This window comes from Macrosteles quadrilineatus, unplaced genomic scaffold (assembly GCF_028750875.1).
Source record: "Macrosteles quadrilineatus isolate MER2022 unplaced genomic scaffold, UCM_ALF_1.0 Scaffold_2__2_contigs__length_208266976, whole genome shotgun sequence".
Lineage (NCBI taxonomy): Eukaryota > Metazoa > Arthropoda > Insecta > Hemiptera > Cicadellidae > Macrosteles > Macrosteles quadrilineatus.
In genome coordinates, this window is record NW_026542595.1 from 65,020,714 (window position 1) to 65,039,541 (window position 18,828).

An 18,828-nucleotide genomic window follows, 5' to 3' on the forward strand; every position below is an offset into this window, starting at 1 on the left:
TATCAGTTATTTAGTGTACGTGTTAAGTGTTAAGTATGTAAATAAATGTGTTAACGTTATGAATCAAAGAATCTTATTTAAAAACAATCAATATGCCAAACATATCAGCTGTATGCTGTAACCCCTTCAATGTAAATGGACATAATAACCATAAAAAGAACTTGCCAATGTTAGCCAATGCATGATACAAAAACTACCTTCTTTAATATTAGGCCAAAAGGTGTGTGACAGTTGTAGGAAGAAAATTGCTGAAAATGTAAACAAGCCTCATGTACCGGAAACCCTTGATTCAGACGAGACAGATTCACAGAGCTCCCACACCTCTCAAGAATCAATTGGGCCTAGTGTGTCATCTGATATTGCAGTTGAAACATTAAATAACTCATTACAAGCGTTGGGCGAAACACCTATTAAGAAAAAGCGCTTAGTTGAAAAAAACTATCCGAAAACCAAATTAAGAAAGGTAAATTCAACAATAAAAAGAACACTAAACCTTGAAATGTCGGATGAAGAACCGGCAAAAACTGATTCAACTTAAAATGAAATGATATCACAACTAAAAGAAAAATTCTTAAACGCAAAATCAAGAAGTGAGAAGATGACAATATTGACGGTACTTCCTAAAAGTTGGCCACCAAATAAAATCAAAGAAGAGTTTTCTTGCTCTAACTATATGGCTAGGAAAGTAAAAGAATTGGTTAAAGAAAAGGGGATTTTGTCAACCCCTAACCCAAAACCAGGCAAAGTTCTTTACAACACAACTGTTGACTTAGTAAAAAGCTTTTACTGTTCTGATTACATAAGCCGTCCAATGCCAGGGAAAAAGGACTTTGTTGTTACAAAAAATCGATGGTAAAAAGACCGAAATGCAAAAACGATTGGTGCTGTGTAATCTTAAAGAAATATATGCTAAGTTTAAAGACCAGCACCCTGAGATAAAGATAGGTTTCTCTAAATTTGCAGACCTCAGGCCTAAGAACTGTTTGTTGGCAGGTGGAAGTGGTACTCACAGTGTATGTGTCTGCACTACCCACCAAAACTTTAAATTGATGTTAGATGGCTGTAGGATTTCCAAACTATCTTCAGAAGATGTGACCTATAAGCATTGCATTGCCCAAGTTATGTGCAATCCACCTTTACCTCAGTGCTATTTTAATGAATGTGAACATTGCCCTGGACAAAAAACATTGAGAGATCATTTTGAAAACGTTCTGGATTCTAATAACATTGACCAAGTAACGTATAAAAAGTGGGTTACAGTCGATCGCACATCTCTAGAGACTTTAGTACAATCGACAGAAGAATTTCTTGACTCCTTGTTTGAAAAGTTGGACTCCCTAAAACGACACTCATTCATAGCATCACAGCAAGCAAATTTTCAGAGATCAAAAAAAAGTGAACTTAAAGAAGGCGAGTTCCTCGTGGTTTGCGACTTCTCAGAAAACTATACGTTCGTTATCCAAGATGAGGTCCAGGGCTACCACTGGACAAACTCTCAAGCGACTGTTCACCCCTTTGTAGCGTACTATAAAGAAGATGAGAAAGTCCAGCACATCAGCTATGTGATTATATCTGAGCATTTAACCCACAACACAGTCGCAGTCCACCTTTTCCAATCCTATTTGATTGAATTTTTGACAAGAACATTCAGAGAGAAACCTTCCAAAATTTACTACTTTTCTGATGGCTCAGCAGCACAATACAAAAATAGAAAAAACTTTATCAATTTATGCCATCATGAGGAGGACTTTGGGGTTAGTGCAGAATGGCATTTTTCTGCCACTTCCCATGGAAAAGGAACCAGTGATGGTATAGGTGGTACGGTGAAAAGATTGACAGCAAAAGCCAGCCTACAAAGACCTCTCTCTGAGCAAATTCTTAATCCGGTAGAATTTTATAATTTTGCAAAAGATAACATCCATGGAATACATTTTACATATCTCACAACAGAAGATCACATCAAACAAGAAATCAAACTAAAAAACAGATTTGACAAAAGCCGCACCATTGATGGAACACAAAAATTGCATGGTGTCATACCACTGACCAAAAACAAAATTAAGACTTTTTTGTACTCTACCTCAAACGACAGTCAAGTGGAGCTTGTTACGCAAAAGTTAAATACAAAAATGTATCAACTAAATCGCTCATGACGTCAAACCAGAAAAGGCCTTCACCTCTTTTTGAGAGCCTTAAAGGAAAATGTTACAGATGTGGTTCTCAAAACCATAGGGCAAATAACTGCGAGTTTGCTTCAAAGATATGTAACAAATGCAAGAAACAGGGGCACTTAGCCAGAGTATGTTTAGGATCTACAAGAACGAAAATTCACCAAGCCGAAGAAGAAGACTGTCAAGATGAACAACACGAGATTTTCAAAATAGATAGAAGAAATGGAGATAAAATTATGCTTGATTTATCAGTTGAAGGTAAACCAGTTCAAATGGAACTGGATACAGGTTCTGCTATAAGTACTCTGTCTTACTCTACATTCAAGAAACTTGAGATTAATAGGAAAATTTTTCATACACAAGTGCAGCTACGAACATACACTCGAGAAGTTTTCAAACCAAAAAGAGTTGTTTTTGTGCATTGCACATACAAAGATCAGGAATTTACAGGCAAACTTTACATCGTGGATGACAACCTTGATGCAATATTTGGTCGCGATTGGTTGCGAGAAGTACAGTTAGACTGGGCTGAACTAAAGGCAGTACAACATTACCCAAAAGTAGGTGGTCTCGACAACCTTTTAGAGAAGTTCAAGGATGTGTTTGAGCCAGGTATCGGTAAGATTCCAGATCAACTTGGACACTTACAACTTGTCGATGAGGCTCGTCCAGTATTTATGAAGGCTAGGCCTGTGCCGTACGCAATAAAACTGAAAGTCGAACAAGAACTTGACCGCTTGGAAGAGGCAGGAATAATTTCGAAAACTCAAGAATCTGAGTGGGGAACACCAATCGTTCCAGTAGTCAAGCCTAACGGAGATGTGAGAATATGCGCGGATTACAAAGTGACAGTAAACAAGCAGATCCAAGATGAACATCACCCTATTCCCAAAATTGAAGACATATTTGTCAACATGAATGGTGGAAAATTATTTTGTACACTAGATTTAAGAAACGCTTACCTTCATTTGGAAATGGACAGTGATAGTGCAAATATTCAAACCTTAAGCACACATAAGGGACAGTACAGGGTACATAGATTAATGTTTGGTATTAAAGTTGCTCCTGGCATTTGGCAGAAAACAATGGACAAGACATTGGCAGGCCTAGAGGGAATACAGTGCTTCTTTGACGATATAGTCATTCAGGGAAATTCAGAAGAGGAACTACTTCTACGTTTGGAAAGTGTCTTAGGAAAACTAAGAGAAAAAGGTTTAAGACTCAATCGTGACAAATGCAAGTTTCTCCAGAGAAGAATACATTATTTGGGCCACGTCATTGATGAAAAGGGTATACATAAATGTATGGACAAAGTGGCTGCCATAGCAAAGGCAAGAAAACCTGAGAATGTAAGCGAACTCCGGATATTTTTAGGTTTGGTAAACTATTACAACCGATTCATAAAAGACCTAGCAACTCTACTGAAACCATTACATAAACTTTTACAGAAAGGGAACAAATACGTTTGGAATGAACAATGTGAACAGAGTTTTCAACAAATCAAGAAAGTTATCTCCAGTGATACTGTTCTTTGCCACTACAGTCCAGAATTACCGCTAGTATTAGCGACAGACGCATCTCCTGTTGGGTTAGGCGCTGTTATATCACACCGTTTTCCTGATGGGACTGAGAAACCAATTGCTTTTGCCTCTCGAACGTTGACGAAGCCTGAAGAAAAATATAGTCAGATAGACAAGGAAGCAACTGGCATTATTTGGGGCCTTAAAAAGTTCTTTACTTATTGTTACGGTCGCAAATTCACCCTCGTAACCGACCACAAACCACTAGTCACAATCTTCAACCTAGAAAAAAATCTTCCATCCATGTCTGCAACTCGCTTGTTCAATTATTCTCATTATTTATCAGGCTTTGATTACAGCATTGAGTTCAGAAGATCAAATGAACATAGAAACGCTGATTTTCTCTCTAGATTTCCTACTGAGACACAAAATAGTACCTGCATTGACCAAATTGATGTTTTCCTAACAAGTCAGATCAATCAAATGAGTTTGGATCATAAGTTGGCAGCAAAAGAAACTTCCCATGACACGGAAATGAATAAGATAGTACACGCTTTACAAAATGGCCAGTCTGTTGAAAAACTTGGATTTCACGATGGTGAACTGAGTCTTCATGAAGGTTGTATCCTCAAGGGATGGAGGGTTGTGATTCCGAAGTCTCTTACTAAAATCGTTTTGAATGAATTACACTTTGGACACATGGGTGTATTGAAAACGAAAGCATTAGCCAGAAGTTTTTGTTATTGGAAAGGACAAGACAAAGATATCGAGGAGATGATTGCATCATGCAGAGCGTGTCGAGAAAAACAAAATGCACCACACAAAGAAGTGAACCATCCTTGGATACCAGCTACTAGACCTTGGGAAAGGATTCACATTGATTTTGCTGGCCCTACAAATGGACTTTACTTCCTGTTAGTCATTGACGCATTTACCAAATGGATAGAAGTATTGCCTACGAAATGTACTACAGCTACTTGGACAGTAAAGGAGTTGCGAAAAATGTTTTCTACTTTTGGATTACCAGATCTTGTGTCAGACAATGGACGACAGTTTACTTCCTTAGAGTTTACTAGCTTCCTTGAACAGTGTGGCATTACACATAAAACAACTGCACCATATCACCCTTCATCTAATGGGCAGGCTGAACGTTTTGTTCAAACTGTAAAGAAATCACTTAAATGTATGGAAAAGGAACCTGGGACCATCGATGAAAAAATACATAGATTTCTAATGCAGATCCGCCAAGCTCCTAATTCAACGGGAACCTCTTCATATTTCCTCATGTTTAATAGAAAGATTCGCACTTATCTAAGTCTACTAAAGCCTCGAGGAAAACATGAACCTACCAGTCCAAAAGGTATAATGCGAAGATTCAATCCTGGGGACCGCGTACAAGTAAGAAATTATTCAGGAAGAGACAAGTGGGCCTTGGGAACAGTTGAAATTAAAGATGGTAATCTTCATTATTACGTTAAAATGGATGATGGTCAAACTTGGAGACGACACGTGGACCAGATGCTACGCACAAAACTTTAAGGGGGGGACCACTGTTACATATGTTATTAAGATACACAGATGTTCAGAATTAAGTATTATTATGTTTGTTTAATTTAATGTTGTTGTTCCCCTAGTTCAATGCTAACATTATGAAATGATTAAATTGAGTTTCATACAGTTCTAGTTAATAATTGTATTTAATAAAACGATTTACTGAAAAAGTACAAAAGTACTTCAAGAGTCTGGTGCCGTACTCCCGGAAGAGGGAAACAAACAATAACTCCATGTCTTATGCTTATGAAAGAAAAGAAAAGAAGTCTCCAAGGCAGCAGTTTTCTGAGACCATATTTAGATTTTTTTGAAGACGACAGGGTCAGTCTTATGTGTCCCGGCAAAAAAGATGTCATCAGAAAGGGGGCAGTAAAGAAGCAGAGACGAGTGCTGCAGGACACGGTGTCAAATCTTCACAAGATGTTTCAAAATGAAACTAAAATCAAAATTTCACGCTTGACATTTTTTTAGATCTTGTCCGTTTTGGGTAACGTTCCCTAAGCTATCAGACAGGGAGACGGTTTTAAAGGACTACTCGATTCCCGTACGTAGGACGGGTCAACAGCTCGTATATATTAAAACGTGACAGGAATTTTTTTATTTCACGATTCTGAATCAACCACTGGACGGATTTTCATGATTTTTGTGTTGAAAGAAAGATAATTTTGATAACTAGGGAATGTCGAAGCCATAATTTCCGTATCTAGACAAGACCAGTCCAAACAAAGTGGACCCCTTTTTGACCCCTCTAAACCGTCAACTATAAATGGACCTATTTTTGATCCCTCTAAGCCGTCAACGTCAAGAGGACCTATTTTTTACTCCTCTTAGCAGTCAACGTCGCCAAATTTGTTTTTAGAATTTGCTCCGATTCCCAAAAAAAACCCAGACTTCCAAATGTCAGGAAGGTAGTTCCAAGAGAAAAGCAGGACTCAGAATTGCTTATGTTTAAAGTTATTTTGCTAATTTACTGTTTCTAACAGCTGTTCTCGTAATAACTATGCTATATCTTGTTAACTTTTGTTCAGTTGAAGAAATACAGTCCACAAAGAAACATATCTAGTTTTTCTCTCTTTATTTATCTATCTACATCTACAGTTTAATCTAATTTTATCCATATATCTGAATTCTTTAATCATTTACTTCAACACCAATGAAAATAAAGTTGGAAGTAGTTGCGAAAAAAATACGGAATAACTTGACAAAGAAAAAGACCAGAGAACTTAAGAAGGCTGCCAGAATGTTGAACTTGGAGGAAGTGAAAACTGAAAAAGGTTCAGACGACAACAGAATGAAGCCTAAAAACCGAAAGAAGAAGGCGAAGGACACATTGGATGAGTCAGACATGGAAGAAGCACCTCTCTGCCAAGATCAAGATGAGGACAGCATTGATCGTAGACCCCAACATTGTTGACAAAACAACATTGGAACATTGTCGACAAAACAGCATTGGACATACGTTCTGTGTGTGGGGATATAGGACAAGACAATGAGCTATGTAGGTACAGATGTGTAATGTGCTCGTCTTGGGAGCCATTCTGAATGTACGGGTTGGGATTCAGCCAAAGACTACATTTGTGACTTCTGCAAAGTCAAATTTTAGGAAAGACTTTTCTTATTATATTATATAATATATAAATTAATTCAAACAGATTGTGGTTTTGGGCTCTAGGGACCTCAAAACAAAAAAGTAAATCGGTCCCGGGTCCAGGTCTTACCATGAGTACTACAGTAATAGCTTATTCCCTATATGGGAAATTCGCTAAAAGCTGTATGAATTACCATGTAAACACGTCAACTTGGTTTGCATTAACGTGGTTCTGTTATTTTTGAAAAACCCACAAGATTCATATATACTAATTTACAAACCAATTCATCCCTAAAATATCTACTAAAAATATTTAAAAGAGCCTAAGCGTTTTCCGTAAGCCTAGAACATTTCAAGCACAACTTCAACTAATTAATTTAGTAGGATGGACCGAAAGCAAACTTGTTTGTTTTGTTATTCAAAATAGAACTGTCAATAAACGTCCAAACAAGATGATAAGGCTATTGGTACAAGATTCAAGCTAGTGTCGTCATTTGATTATACTAGTTGAACCCGTGCGAATTCGCACGAATAATAAATTAGGATATTATAGCAACAACGTTAGAAGTTGCGTCGTTGTATCGATGTTGGTCTTGAGCTTGATCGTTGTCTATACGCACGTAGGAATATTTTGCAGGACGGAGTTCATCATGCTGAAAACTTGCGCATATGGATTAATATCAACTAAATGTTGAGTCAAAATGTGTATAATTTCAGTGCTGCAAGAGCCATTAGCTTTATTTAGCATTCTTTCTTGAACAGCGGTTTCGACGTCATATAAATTTGGGCATATGTGGGATCCTCCCCTTCTGACGGTTTAAAGGTGCCAATTGAGTGCTAAACTGTGTCGTACACCTTATACATGAAAGGCCCTCCACCATTATGTTCTTCATTTTTAGCTCGAGTGCTGACCATTGCGAGCGCAGAGTTGTACCATTAACTCCAGATGGACTCTTAATGGAGTTTGCTCCATTAAGTAGGATCTGGATATAATAGCTTTCTTGGTATGGTGGTAGATTCACTTTTCCTTTATAGCAGCAGAATGAAAATCCTTCGTCTCGTCCTCTTTGTTTTTTTTGTTTTTTTTTTTTTTTTAATGTAGCGCATTTAAAAAGCCTTATTGTTCACAAAGTTTCATGTCGCGTATTAAATATATAGATTTATGATCCATACAGTTTCTGTTCTAGTATCTGTGGAATAATGCTATCAGGTTATTCTTGATCTACTGCATTCAAAAGCCAACAGCTGATCTAATGCCTTTGTTTATGTGTCAAATACTGCTTTTATAAAGGATTACATTGAAACTTTGAGACCCCGTGGAGCGGATTTCTGAGAGATTTTTTTAACACCATATACTGTAGATGTTGGCACTCACCGATATCATCTAAATCACCATGCAAAGTTTGAAAACGATTGCTTCAGCCGTCTAGGAGGAGTTTGATATTACGAAATGCACAAGAGTCTACGTATAAGAGCTTCGCTCGCTCCGCTCAACAACAGCTGTTTGGATTAAGATTCTCACTACTAGCCGTCACTGATATGTTTACATTAAATATTGTTTACAAATACTGCAACATTTCCAATCACATTTTGCGAGAAAATAAAAAACCATTCATTTTTACCAATTATATACCTTAAGAGACCTTTAGACATAAATAGCAGCTTTAATTGATTACAGGTACAATAATATGTGACTGTAAATTAAAATAATCATCATGCAGGTCAGGAACCTGGAGATTCTATGTCTATAAAATTCTACTTGAGTTTAGATAACCGGTAAAAATACCGTAAATCAGTATTGTAAAAGACTGGAAAACTTACATTTTTAAATCGTCACCAATAGCGTATATCAAGTTCCACTCATTAACGGCATTTCGATGGTTGTTGTATCAAGTAAATAATCACAAACAACGGCAGTGGGTTACTGCGATCTCAGAAGACCTTAACGATTTTGTTGTGATCGTTACAGTGTTTTTCTGTTAACTCTCTTATCCAATATGTCACTTTCGGCTTCGACTCACTGCTATTGCGCTGCCATCATTAGACCATACCACCAATAGGCCTATGAGCCATCTCCTATTGGTGCATAGGACCACATTTTAACGATGATTCTCGGTACTGGTACTTTTCCCAAAAACCAGTGTTAGCGGGGTCACTTTTACAATACAACACACTACTTTAAATCTTAGTTATCGCTGGTATAGCATCTTTTTTACAACCATTAAAATTGATTTCCTTTTAGGTAGACATGTTTTGATTTATCCCAGCTGTAGCTAAAATATTACAATCCAAACCAATCTAGGGTAATATATACCAATATTAAAGCAGAAATAGTATGGATCATAAACAAACACATTATGTCACTGGCCTGAAGGTAAAGATTTTTAAACTTCAAACAATCTATCTCTGTAAATAAATATACAGTTTTTTCTGTACATTGCGTAGAAACATGAAGTTTTTGGTTATTTCCATGTTTCATAGCCTAAGAAAGCCTAAACGAGTCTTTTCTCAATTTCTGTCCGTCTGTCTGTAATGCCAATTTACGCTGCCTACTCCGAGAAAACTAGAGTACCGATCAAGATTCAAATCAAATAGTAAACCTTCAAAAACCCAATTTTGTGCGATTTTTGTCAAGTTTTTTCCCAATGTTTACCACATACGTCATCTATAAAATAACAAACAGATGTTTAAATAAAGATTATTATTAATTCTAGCTGTCACTGATATGTTTACATTAAATAATGTTGTTCACAAATACAGCAACCATTTCCGATCACATTTTATAAGCAAATCCAAACATTGTACCTTACATAAAAGATTTAATTAATTGTTCAATTATGTGTTATAGTAAATGAAATTAAATAACTAGGCATCATTCAGGTCGGGAACCGGAGATTGGCAGGGGTCAGTGGAGCCCTGGGCAAACCCAAGAGCAGCGCCCCCCTTTTTTCCTAGTGCTGGCAGGCGGTGGTTTAGGGGCACTCAGCGGGCGCCCCCAAACCACCATACGCCCAGTCTGCCCGTTTATAAAACCGGGCCTGGAGATTGGGTGTTTTGATAACAGTGATCCGTATTCTATAGGGCTGGGAAACTTACACTTTTTAAATAATCGTCTTCAATAGCTTACAAACAAGGATTCCACTCATTGACGGCACTTCAATGACGGTTATTGTGCAAAGTAATGATCTCAAATGCAGTGGGAGATCATGGGTGTTGCTGCGATATCAGGAGATTTTTTTTGATTTTGTTGTGATCATAATAAAGGTTTTCGAATGCTGCTAAACTCGCTTTTCCATTGTATCACTTTCGGTTTCTACTCACTGCTACTGTGCTGCAATCGCTGGACCGTATTGCCAATAGGCCCATAGCAATAGGGTACGTAGGCCTACCTAATTATCCATATCCACATTTAGACGACAATTCTTTATACTGGTACTTTTCCCTAGACTACATGACCGACCTACTATAGAAATAAGATTACAAACGTCCAAAACTTCAATTTTATGCGATTTTGTCACATGTCCTCCAAATGTGATATACCAATCATTGTTTAGAGAATCCATCATCCATTAAATAACAAACCGTTGTTTGGATAAAGCTTGTTTCTTTAAATTGTCGCCGATATGTTTTACATTAAAAGTTGTTTGCAAATAATGCAATAATGGGAAATTGATTTATTTACGATAACGATTTGAGTGAAAGTCCAAAACCAAGGAAGGGAGGGATACCTTGTGACTTGATTAACATATTTAATTAGTCGGAAGTAGGTACTATCGTTCTTAACTGTAAATCGTCGTTAAAGAAACAATACCGCCTATCTGACAAATTTTACGAAATTGAGTTTTTGGTATCGTTGGTCACTTTATTCAGAATTTTATGAGGATTCCAAAAATATAACAATATAAGGAAGTAGGTTTGCAAATAAATAAGTTATGGGCAAAAAAACAGATTTCGGTACATAGCGTTTAGCTAAGAAAGCATAGCCTAACCATAGCTAGGAATCTGGCTGATAATTTACATCAATATCACTACCTACTTCTTCAGGATCATCAACCAGCCCTTCAAAATCACTTACATCTTCTTATGATGCACCACGTATATCACTACTTTTGATTTTTAACACTAAAACAATGATAAACGTAATAAAACACATCAGTCATCGGTGCGAGGTTAACCAAGCTGTTTACAAATACGCACGTCAGCTGTCTGCTACAATATTTTCGGAGCTAAAATGAAAAGCGTCTAGAAACAGACATCAGGAGAAAGCTCTGAATCTGCTGAAAAAACTATTCTTAACTCAATCCAGTTCAATCCGATTCAGTCAGTTCCAGAGCCGTTGCTGTAAACAGTGTTTGTGAGTCGCAAAAGCAACGCATAACACTACTGCAGGTGTGTTATGAGTCGCTTTTACGACGCTTAACATTCGGAGGGTTAATACTATTTACTCTGATTTTTAGGCCATAAAAATGGAGTCAGACTCTTCAGAATCAGATGCGGAGGGAAAAACCTTTTCAGAAATCGAAATATTTCAAGCAATCAAACGAAGCTCAAACAACGATGTAACATTCTCAGAAAAACGAGGGTTGTCAAAACGCAAGAAGATAGACGAGTCTGATAAGGAGAAAACCAGCAATAAAGAAGAAAACACTGATTCATCTGATTTGTGTCAATTAAATGCAGCATCAATTCAACATGATCATGATTATCTTGCATGTAAGAACCCATTTTTTCACGAGAATATTTATTTAGTTATAATTATTATTTACTCAATAACCTTTCAATAAATACTCATCTTCCCAACTTTCACAGTTTAAAAATCAAAGACGTTTATATTTACATTCAAACACGACAATAATTAACTTTTATTTGCAAAAAACTATTAGTCACATTTAAATGATTAGTTAACTTAGATAAAAAACTGAACAGGTTTAATGTTTTAATCAGCCTAAGTGGGAGTATTTAAATAGTGATTAATGTTGTTTTAAACCATCATTTAAGTGTCACTAATTTTTAATAATGTATTAAAGAGGGTAAAAATGCAATGTGCCTCAAATACAGGTGAATACAGTTGTTTTTTTTTTTTTTTAGGTGGGAGCCCTTTACTCCTTGATGAAAGCATGGAAATACCTGACGAGCTTATAGATATAATGAAATTGGATTTTGTTTTTGAAAATAATATGGAAGACTTCATGATAACACCAGGCATATCAACAATGCTTCAGAAAGACCTGACCACAATGAATGTAATATACAGGCAGATTTTCAAATTTATGAAGAAGAGATCGTCAACAATGACCCGGCTATCAACAATTCTTCAGAAAGACCTGACCACAATGAAGGTAATATACAGGCAGATTTTAATATTTATGAAGAAGAAATCGTGAACAATAACGACTCGGCTACCAACGATGCTTCAGAAAGACCTGACCACAGTGAAGATGAAGATAATATCCAGATAGACTTGCACAAAGAAACTGTTCAGATGCCGCGTCGTAAAAGGAAAAAGAACAATCAGCAAAATTGGAAAAAAAACAAAAATAAAGAACTTAGAATGTTTGGTAAGGAATATCTGGGGTACAGTAAATCGCATGACGGAAGGGTGTTTCATGACACCCCAAGAGATAGCAGAAAAATGGGACCATCTTGTAATTCGAATATTTGCATGAAGTCAAAAGTACGATTTTGTCACACAATTAGTGAAGAAAATAGAAACAAGATTTTCGTGAATTACTGGGGCAAGATGAATTGGGACCAGAGGAAAGTTTATATAATAAATATGGTTAACAAATGTCCAGTTAAGAGGCGGACCACTGTGCAGGAAGACGATGATATTTCTAAAAGGAGAACCACGTTGAAATGCCATTTAATGGTTAATGACGAAAAAAAACAGGTTTGCCAAAAAATGTTTTTGGAAACACTCGGTATAAAAAAAATGGACAGTGAGATATTGGGTCCGTGGGGAATCGGTTAGCAAGGATATTTGTTTAGAAGACACTACATCTACTGGAATGGTACCTCAAGAAACTAAATCAAGGCCCTCTACGAAATCACTGTCAAAAAATCCAAAGGCTTTAGAATTCGCTGAAAATTTTTTGATTTCTCTGCCAAAATTACCAAGTCATTACTGCAGGAAATCATCTAGTCGTCTGTACCTTGAGCAGATGTTCAAGAGTCAGCATCAGCTTTATAAATTCTACAAAAAAAAATGCACAGAAAATGAAAAGGACGAAGATGGAAAACCAAGACAATATGTCAGTAGACATACATTTAACAAAATGTTTTGATAAACTGCAGTTATCACTGTATCAACCTGATAAATGTGACCTATGTTGCAGTTTCGAGGTTGATAACCTATCGAAGGAAAATTATGAAGAACACATTATGTTGAAGGACTTGGCACACACTGAAAAACAGACTGACAAAGAACATGCAAAAGAGGACATGTGTCATGTATTCACATCAGATTTAGAATCTGTCAAGCTATGCCCCTATCTAAACGCAAGTGCGCTATATTATAAGACTAAGTTAAATGTACATAACTTTACTATGTATAACTTGAACACTAAAGAAGTCATGTGCTACTGGTTTGATGAAACCGCTGCAGACCTAGAGGCTTCAGTGTTTGCGTCTTGTTATCCACAAACTGAGAGAAGTCCTTCAGAAATCCCAGTAATACTATGGTCTGATGGCTGCAAATACCAAAACCGCAATGCAGTGTTTTCAAATGCTCTACTTCACCTTGCCAATGAACAAAATGTAACAATAGAACAAAAGTTTTTAACAAAAGGACACTCGCAAATGGAATGTGACTCCATCCACAGCAATATCGAGACTCAACTTCAATCTACGGAGATACACTTGCCAAGCCAGTATTGCACTATCACAAGAAGTGCAAGGAAAGTACAGTGGAACCTTGATAAGAAGACCCTCGATAACAAGTCGCCCTTGATAACAAGTGTCATTTTCAAATCCCCTTAAAATTATTTTAGCCCTAATCACATGTTATTACAAACCTCGATAAGAAGTCAACCTTGATAACAAGTCTTATTTTACAATTCCCATGAGAGTCTTGTTATGAAGGTTCTACTGTACCTTTCCCGTACAAGTCTTTGTAGGCCTACTTGGCACATTCATTTTTTAAAGACTTTTCAAAGGCTATGGTAGCCTATATGATTCCATTAGGCCAGGCCATAAAGTAGGTGATCTTACTGTATATGATTTGAAAGCCATACGGTACAACCCAAACGGCACAATACATACGAAGACTGATTTTAGTTCAAGTTATGAGGATCTACCTCGAAGGCCCAATAATTCTGTCAAGTTTGATTTTCAGTTTCCTACACTCTACCTACCAAGCGAAACGATCCATCACAAAGAAAAAATGGCAAGATCTTCAAGAGTTGAAATTTGTGACTCCATCCGACTGTCACGATTTTTACGACAATCTTTAAAGATCCTTTTAAAGACTGATTTAGAAAAGAATGTGTGATCTCATCTAAATAACTCAAAATTTTATCGGTACACAGAGTTGAGTTATTGTTGATTTTGTTGTGAAAGTGTTACGCCTTAACAGTAAGCAAAATTTTGAACGACATAGTCTAGTTTAGACAATCTGATTAATATTTATTTTAATGAAAATCTAGTTAAGACAATCTAAGACTAAATGAAAAGACTGATTAGTATTTAATTTCAATAAAAATAGGTTAGACATTCGATAAGTGGTGTAAAATAACGAGAACATTTCACCAGTTTTTTCCTTTCACCAATCATAATGAAAGCACATTTTTGTATACTTTATACCTTACACGTTTTATTTTACAATTATTTATACTTTTACGTTTAATAAAATAATTTTTGTTTCCTTTTTAGACAATAATTATTGTTCTTGCTATACCGCCTATCTACAGCAGTGTTCATTTGGTTAAAATACAAAATCGCTTATCTGCAAAAATCTATACCACCTATCTACGTCAATGACATTTTAAGAGATTAATACCGCCTATCTGAAGTAAAATAATTTTCAAACAATAATAATGTTATTAACAATGTTTTAGTACATTATAAACCTTTTATATATCAAATGAAAGTAAAAATATAGCGTTACTAAATAATCAGTTTTTAGTTTGCCCTGTAAACTTTATGAAATGTCAGATAGGCGGTATTGTTTCTTCAATGACGAAATGTTGGTTTTTGGTTCTGGTACTTTTCCTTGGAACAGGTGGTAGCAAGAATTATCTTTAGGTACCAACACAACACTATTTACAACTTAGTTACCGTTGGCATTGCACCTTATTCCTTACAGTTATAATAAATTTAATTGATGTATTACTGTATAAGCTTTGGGTTTTCTGCCTGGATTCCAAAATGTTAATATATACTATGAACATGTTTAACACATTTGAGTGAAACATTTATTTAGAAAACATCATGTTTACGCTTTACGTTGTTCACGGATCAACAGTTCGTGGCCTGTTTATTGTAAATTACCGATCTAAATTGTCTTTAGTACTTAATTTCATATATTATGCAGTAATTTTGACACCAATTCGGGTAATCTTCGGGCTAAGCATATTGTTATTACAGTCGGCATTATTACTGCACAATAAGTAAATACGATATTATAAAATTTTATGACACTAACATAGATTTCTAATACAAATTTTACATATACTTTGCTTTAGTTAGAGTGTAACAAGTGTCCTAATCCAATTCAGTACGGTATTTTTGTGTGTATCTGTTGGTAATGAATCACTGTCCTTATTTTTCAGTGTTTCACGGAAAAGACAAGACCACCTTTGTTAATGAAAAATGTCAACCGGAATTAAGTGTCCAATGGTGAGGTTGAGGTAGTATTTTAACTACTTTTAACCAGTGTGGAAAGTAGCTTTCAATTAATTATAGGCCTACCTTAAGGTCTCATAGATCTATAAAGCTGTTTTTAGTTCAATCATTGGATAGAAAATATAGACTAAACGATTTGTATCCAGCATTTGTTTTGGTTTGAAACTGTCAGATATTATTTGTGAATGTTTATGTGTAGGCTATTCCTATAATAGTTTTGCCTGCATAGGCCTATCTGGAAAAATGCACACTAAATATGCTTAAACCAACTGCTGTTCTGAATATAAGATTTAAATGCCTTATTAAATGGTATGATTTTACGTCGTAAGCTTCTTTCACATTACACGGTATCTGACCATAACTAACTACGAGCGATTTTCAGTCGAACAAATAAGTGACTGACATTATTATTAACTTATGTTATTGTTAAAACACATGAGTTAAACAAATTAATAAAACACTGTTCCATAAATATTTAGGCCTACTACGTTATTTGACACTGAAAACCCTAAGGTCATTAAGTTAGGCCTAATTTTGATTAAGTTAGGTAAGTTTACCAGTACACTCAAAGTTGAAACTCATACCGTAAGTTAACACTGGTTTGGTTCCAATAAAGTCACTACCTAATACTTAGGTATCTTTATATGTACAGTGCTCGATTTGCAAAAAATGAGGTGCCAGAACTGTAACCTATTTAACCCTCCGAGCGTCGATTTTTCGACACACGAACATCGTTTACGGCGAAGGCTCTATGACTGACTGAATCGGATTGAACTGGATCGAGTTAGGTATCGTTCTTTTTGTTAGATTCAGAGCTTTCTCCGGAGGTCTGTCTCTAAGCGCTATTCATTTTAGTTCCGAAAATATTGTAGCAGACAGCTGACGTGCGTATTTGTAAACAGCTTTGTTAACCTCGGACCGATGACTGATGTGTTTTATTACGTTTATCATTGTTTTACTTAGTGTTAAAAATCAAAAGTAGTGATATACGTGGTGCATTATAAGAAGATTTAAGTGATTTTGAAGGGCTGGTTGATGATCCTGAAGAAGTAGGTAGTGATATTGATGTAAATTATCAGCCAGATTCCTAGCTATGGTTAGGCTATGAATTCTTAGCTAAACGCTATGTACTGAAATCTGTTTTTTGCCCATAACTTATTTATTTGCAAAACTACTTCCTTATAACTTATTATTAACTTATATATTTGTAATCCTCATAAAATTTAGAACAAAGTGGCTATTTTCAAATATTTATAGGCCTATAATTTATACAATTTCATTGAGCGCGAACTTATTATTTTTTTTTTTTTAATTTTCCAAAATATTTTGTTTACCTAAAAAAATTTTTTGAAACAAATGTTCCTTATGTTTTATGTATAATATTGAAGCCCATGATTTTCCAAACAAAATGGTATATAGAACAGTAGAATTAACATTGTTTTAAGCTTCTCAGATCCGTTTTAATAAAACCTTGCAAATGCACCAAAAATAGGCGGACATTAAGGCCTAAACTATAGACACTCAGAGGGTTAATGTGATTTGTACCTATTTATGCCAATATTTTTATCTTTCCGAAAGAGAGGTAGGCCTACTAGAACGTTGTTTTGCTGCAAATCAAGAACTGTATGTACCTTATACATAAGGCATAAGTTATATATAAATAAAAATATATAAAAGTTAGGATAGGTACTTGGGCTTTTTTTCAGGGAGAGGCAGGTTCAAATCATTTACACTTATAGGTGGCTAGCCTATAGTGTGGGACTCCAACAAGTGTCCAATTGACAATCTGGGTTGGCAAGCACCCGTCAGACTGAAAGCATGCATGTCAACAACCATCTGGTTCGGTGGCAGTAAAAGCCATGCCAGAATCGTGTAATGTGAAAGCTCTCAAACTCTTATAAGTAAACTCTAGGCTAAATTACTAGGAAACCGATCGGCAAGAAGTTTTCACCAAAACAATATTAAACTTAAGTCTAAATAGCTTAAGTTATAGCTTTTAAAACACCAACCAAAACTCTGGGTCTGTTGGACCGTATTTGAAAATAATGGACCCGCTTAAAAAGTGTCAACTACACTGTTAGGATAAACAAAACTACATAGGCCTACTAAGTACTCATGTGTGTTAGCCTAGTTAGGGCCTAGTCTATGGCAACTTATGCCTATAAGACTTTAGACCAAACCAGTGCCTAGTAGAATTAGGCCTAAGCTAGGCAATATGATTACATATAAGGAATATGCCTAATTAATTAGTCCTATAATGACCAGAACCATTGAGTAACATAACTTAGAGAGTAAACGAGTAAAGCCGTGGAATCCTATGCACGGATGGAGACGAGACAATAGATTTAAGTACAAAACAAATTAAATGTCTTAATCTTAAAGTTTAAGTTTAAACTTGGGAACACATGCATTCCGATCGTCAAGTAGGCCTACCGGTGATTTAAAAAATAAAACAGATAATATTATACAGTGAAAACCATGCAAAAGTACGCTTTAAAGCAAATCACAATTACACGCTCTCTATCCATATCCACGCGAGGGACGCGACGAGAGGGGACGAGGACCGGAACGGAACACCGGACCGGAGGACGAGACACGACACGAGACGAGAGACGACGAAGAGACATTCCTGTTTTAGCGAATTTCCCATAAGAGCCTTATTATGCGCGGCCACTCGAGTGGCACGCGACCGCGACTGCTAAAAGGCCACTTTTAGCGGGCCATGTTATCATATGGAGCTTATTAAGCGACGCGACTGTGGTGGCGAGGAACGCGACAGTCGCCGCGACTGGCCACTCCAGTCACGCACCCTCACTACTAGTCGCGAGCCCACGCGACTGTCGCACCACCAGCGGGCCATGTTATCATATGCTGTTTATTACGCGAAGCCACAGTCGCGGGCTCCGATTTTTATAATTTTGGTCTAAAATTAAAGGTATTCACGAACAGATTTGCCACCAAGCATCGGAAGTACGTGAAGCACGCTACTGAATCACGAACCAACAATAATAATTATTATTTTAACACTTATCTGCAATTAATGATACGTAACTCCATTTTTAGTTATTCTACATGTCTTAGACTTAAAATGGGACTACCCCTCAAAATAAAGGCTTTCATTTGAGATGCCAACACCATTTGTTCAAGATACTGTCTG

At 36.3% G+C, this 18,828-nt stretch overlaps 1 protein-coding gene across 1 annotated transcript; it reads left to right on the top strand.

Moving 5' to 3' along the window:
* Positions 1–2,149: 2,149 nt before the first annotated feature.
* On the top strand, positions 2,150–5,230 carry LOC128984346 (uncharacterized protein K02A2.6-like). The gene has a single exon (XM_054403655.1). It carries the CDS (start codon positions 2,150–2,152, stop codon positions 5,228–5,230), a length of 3,081 nt encoding a protein of 1,026 aa, XP_054259630.1.
* Positions 5,231–18,828: the final 13,598 nt, after the last annotated feature.

Bases quoted from the DNA above. Each gene is read 5' to 3' on its own strand.
- LOC128984346 (XM_054403655.1), top strand. From the start codon at position 2,150: ATGACGTCAAACCAGAAAAGGCCTTCACCTCTTTTTGAGAGCCTTAAA.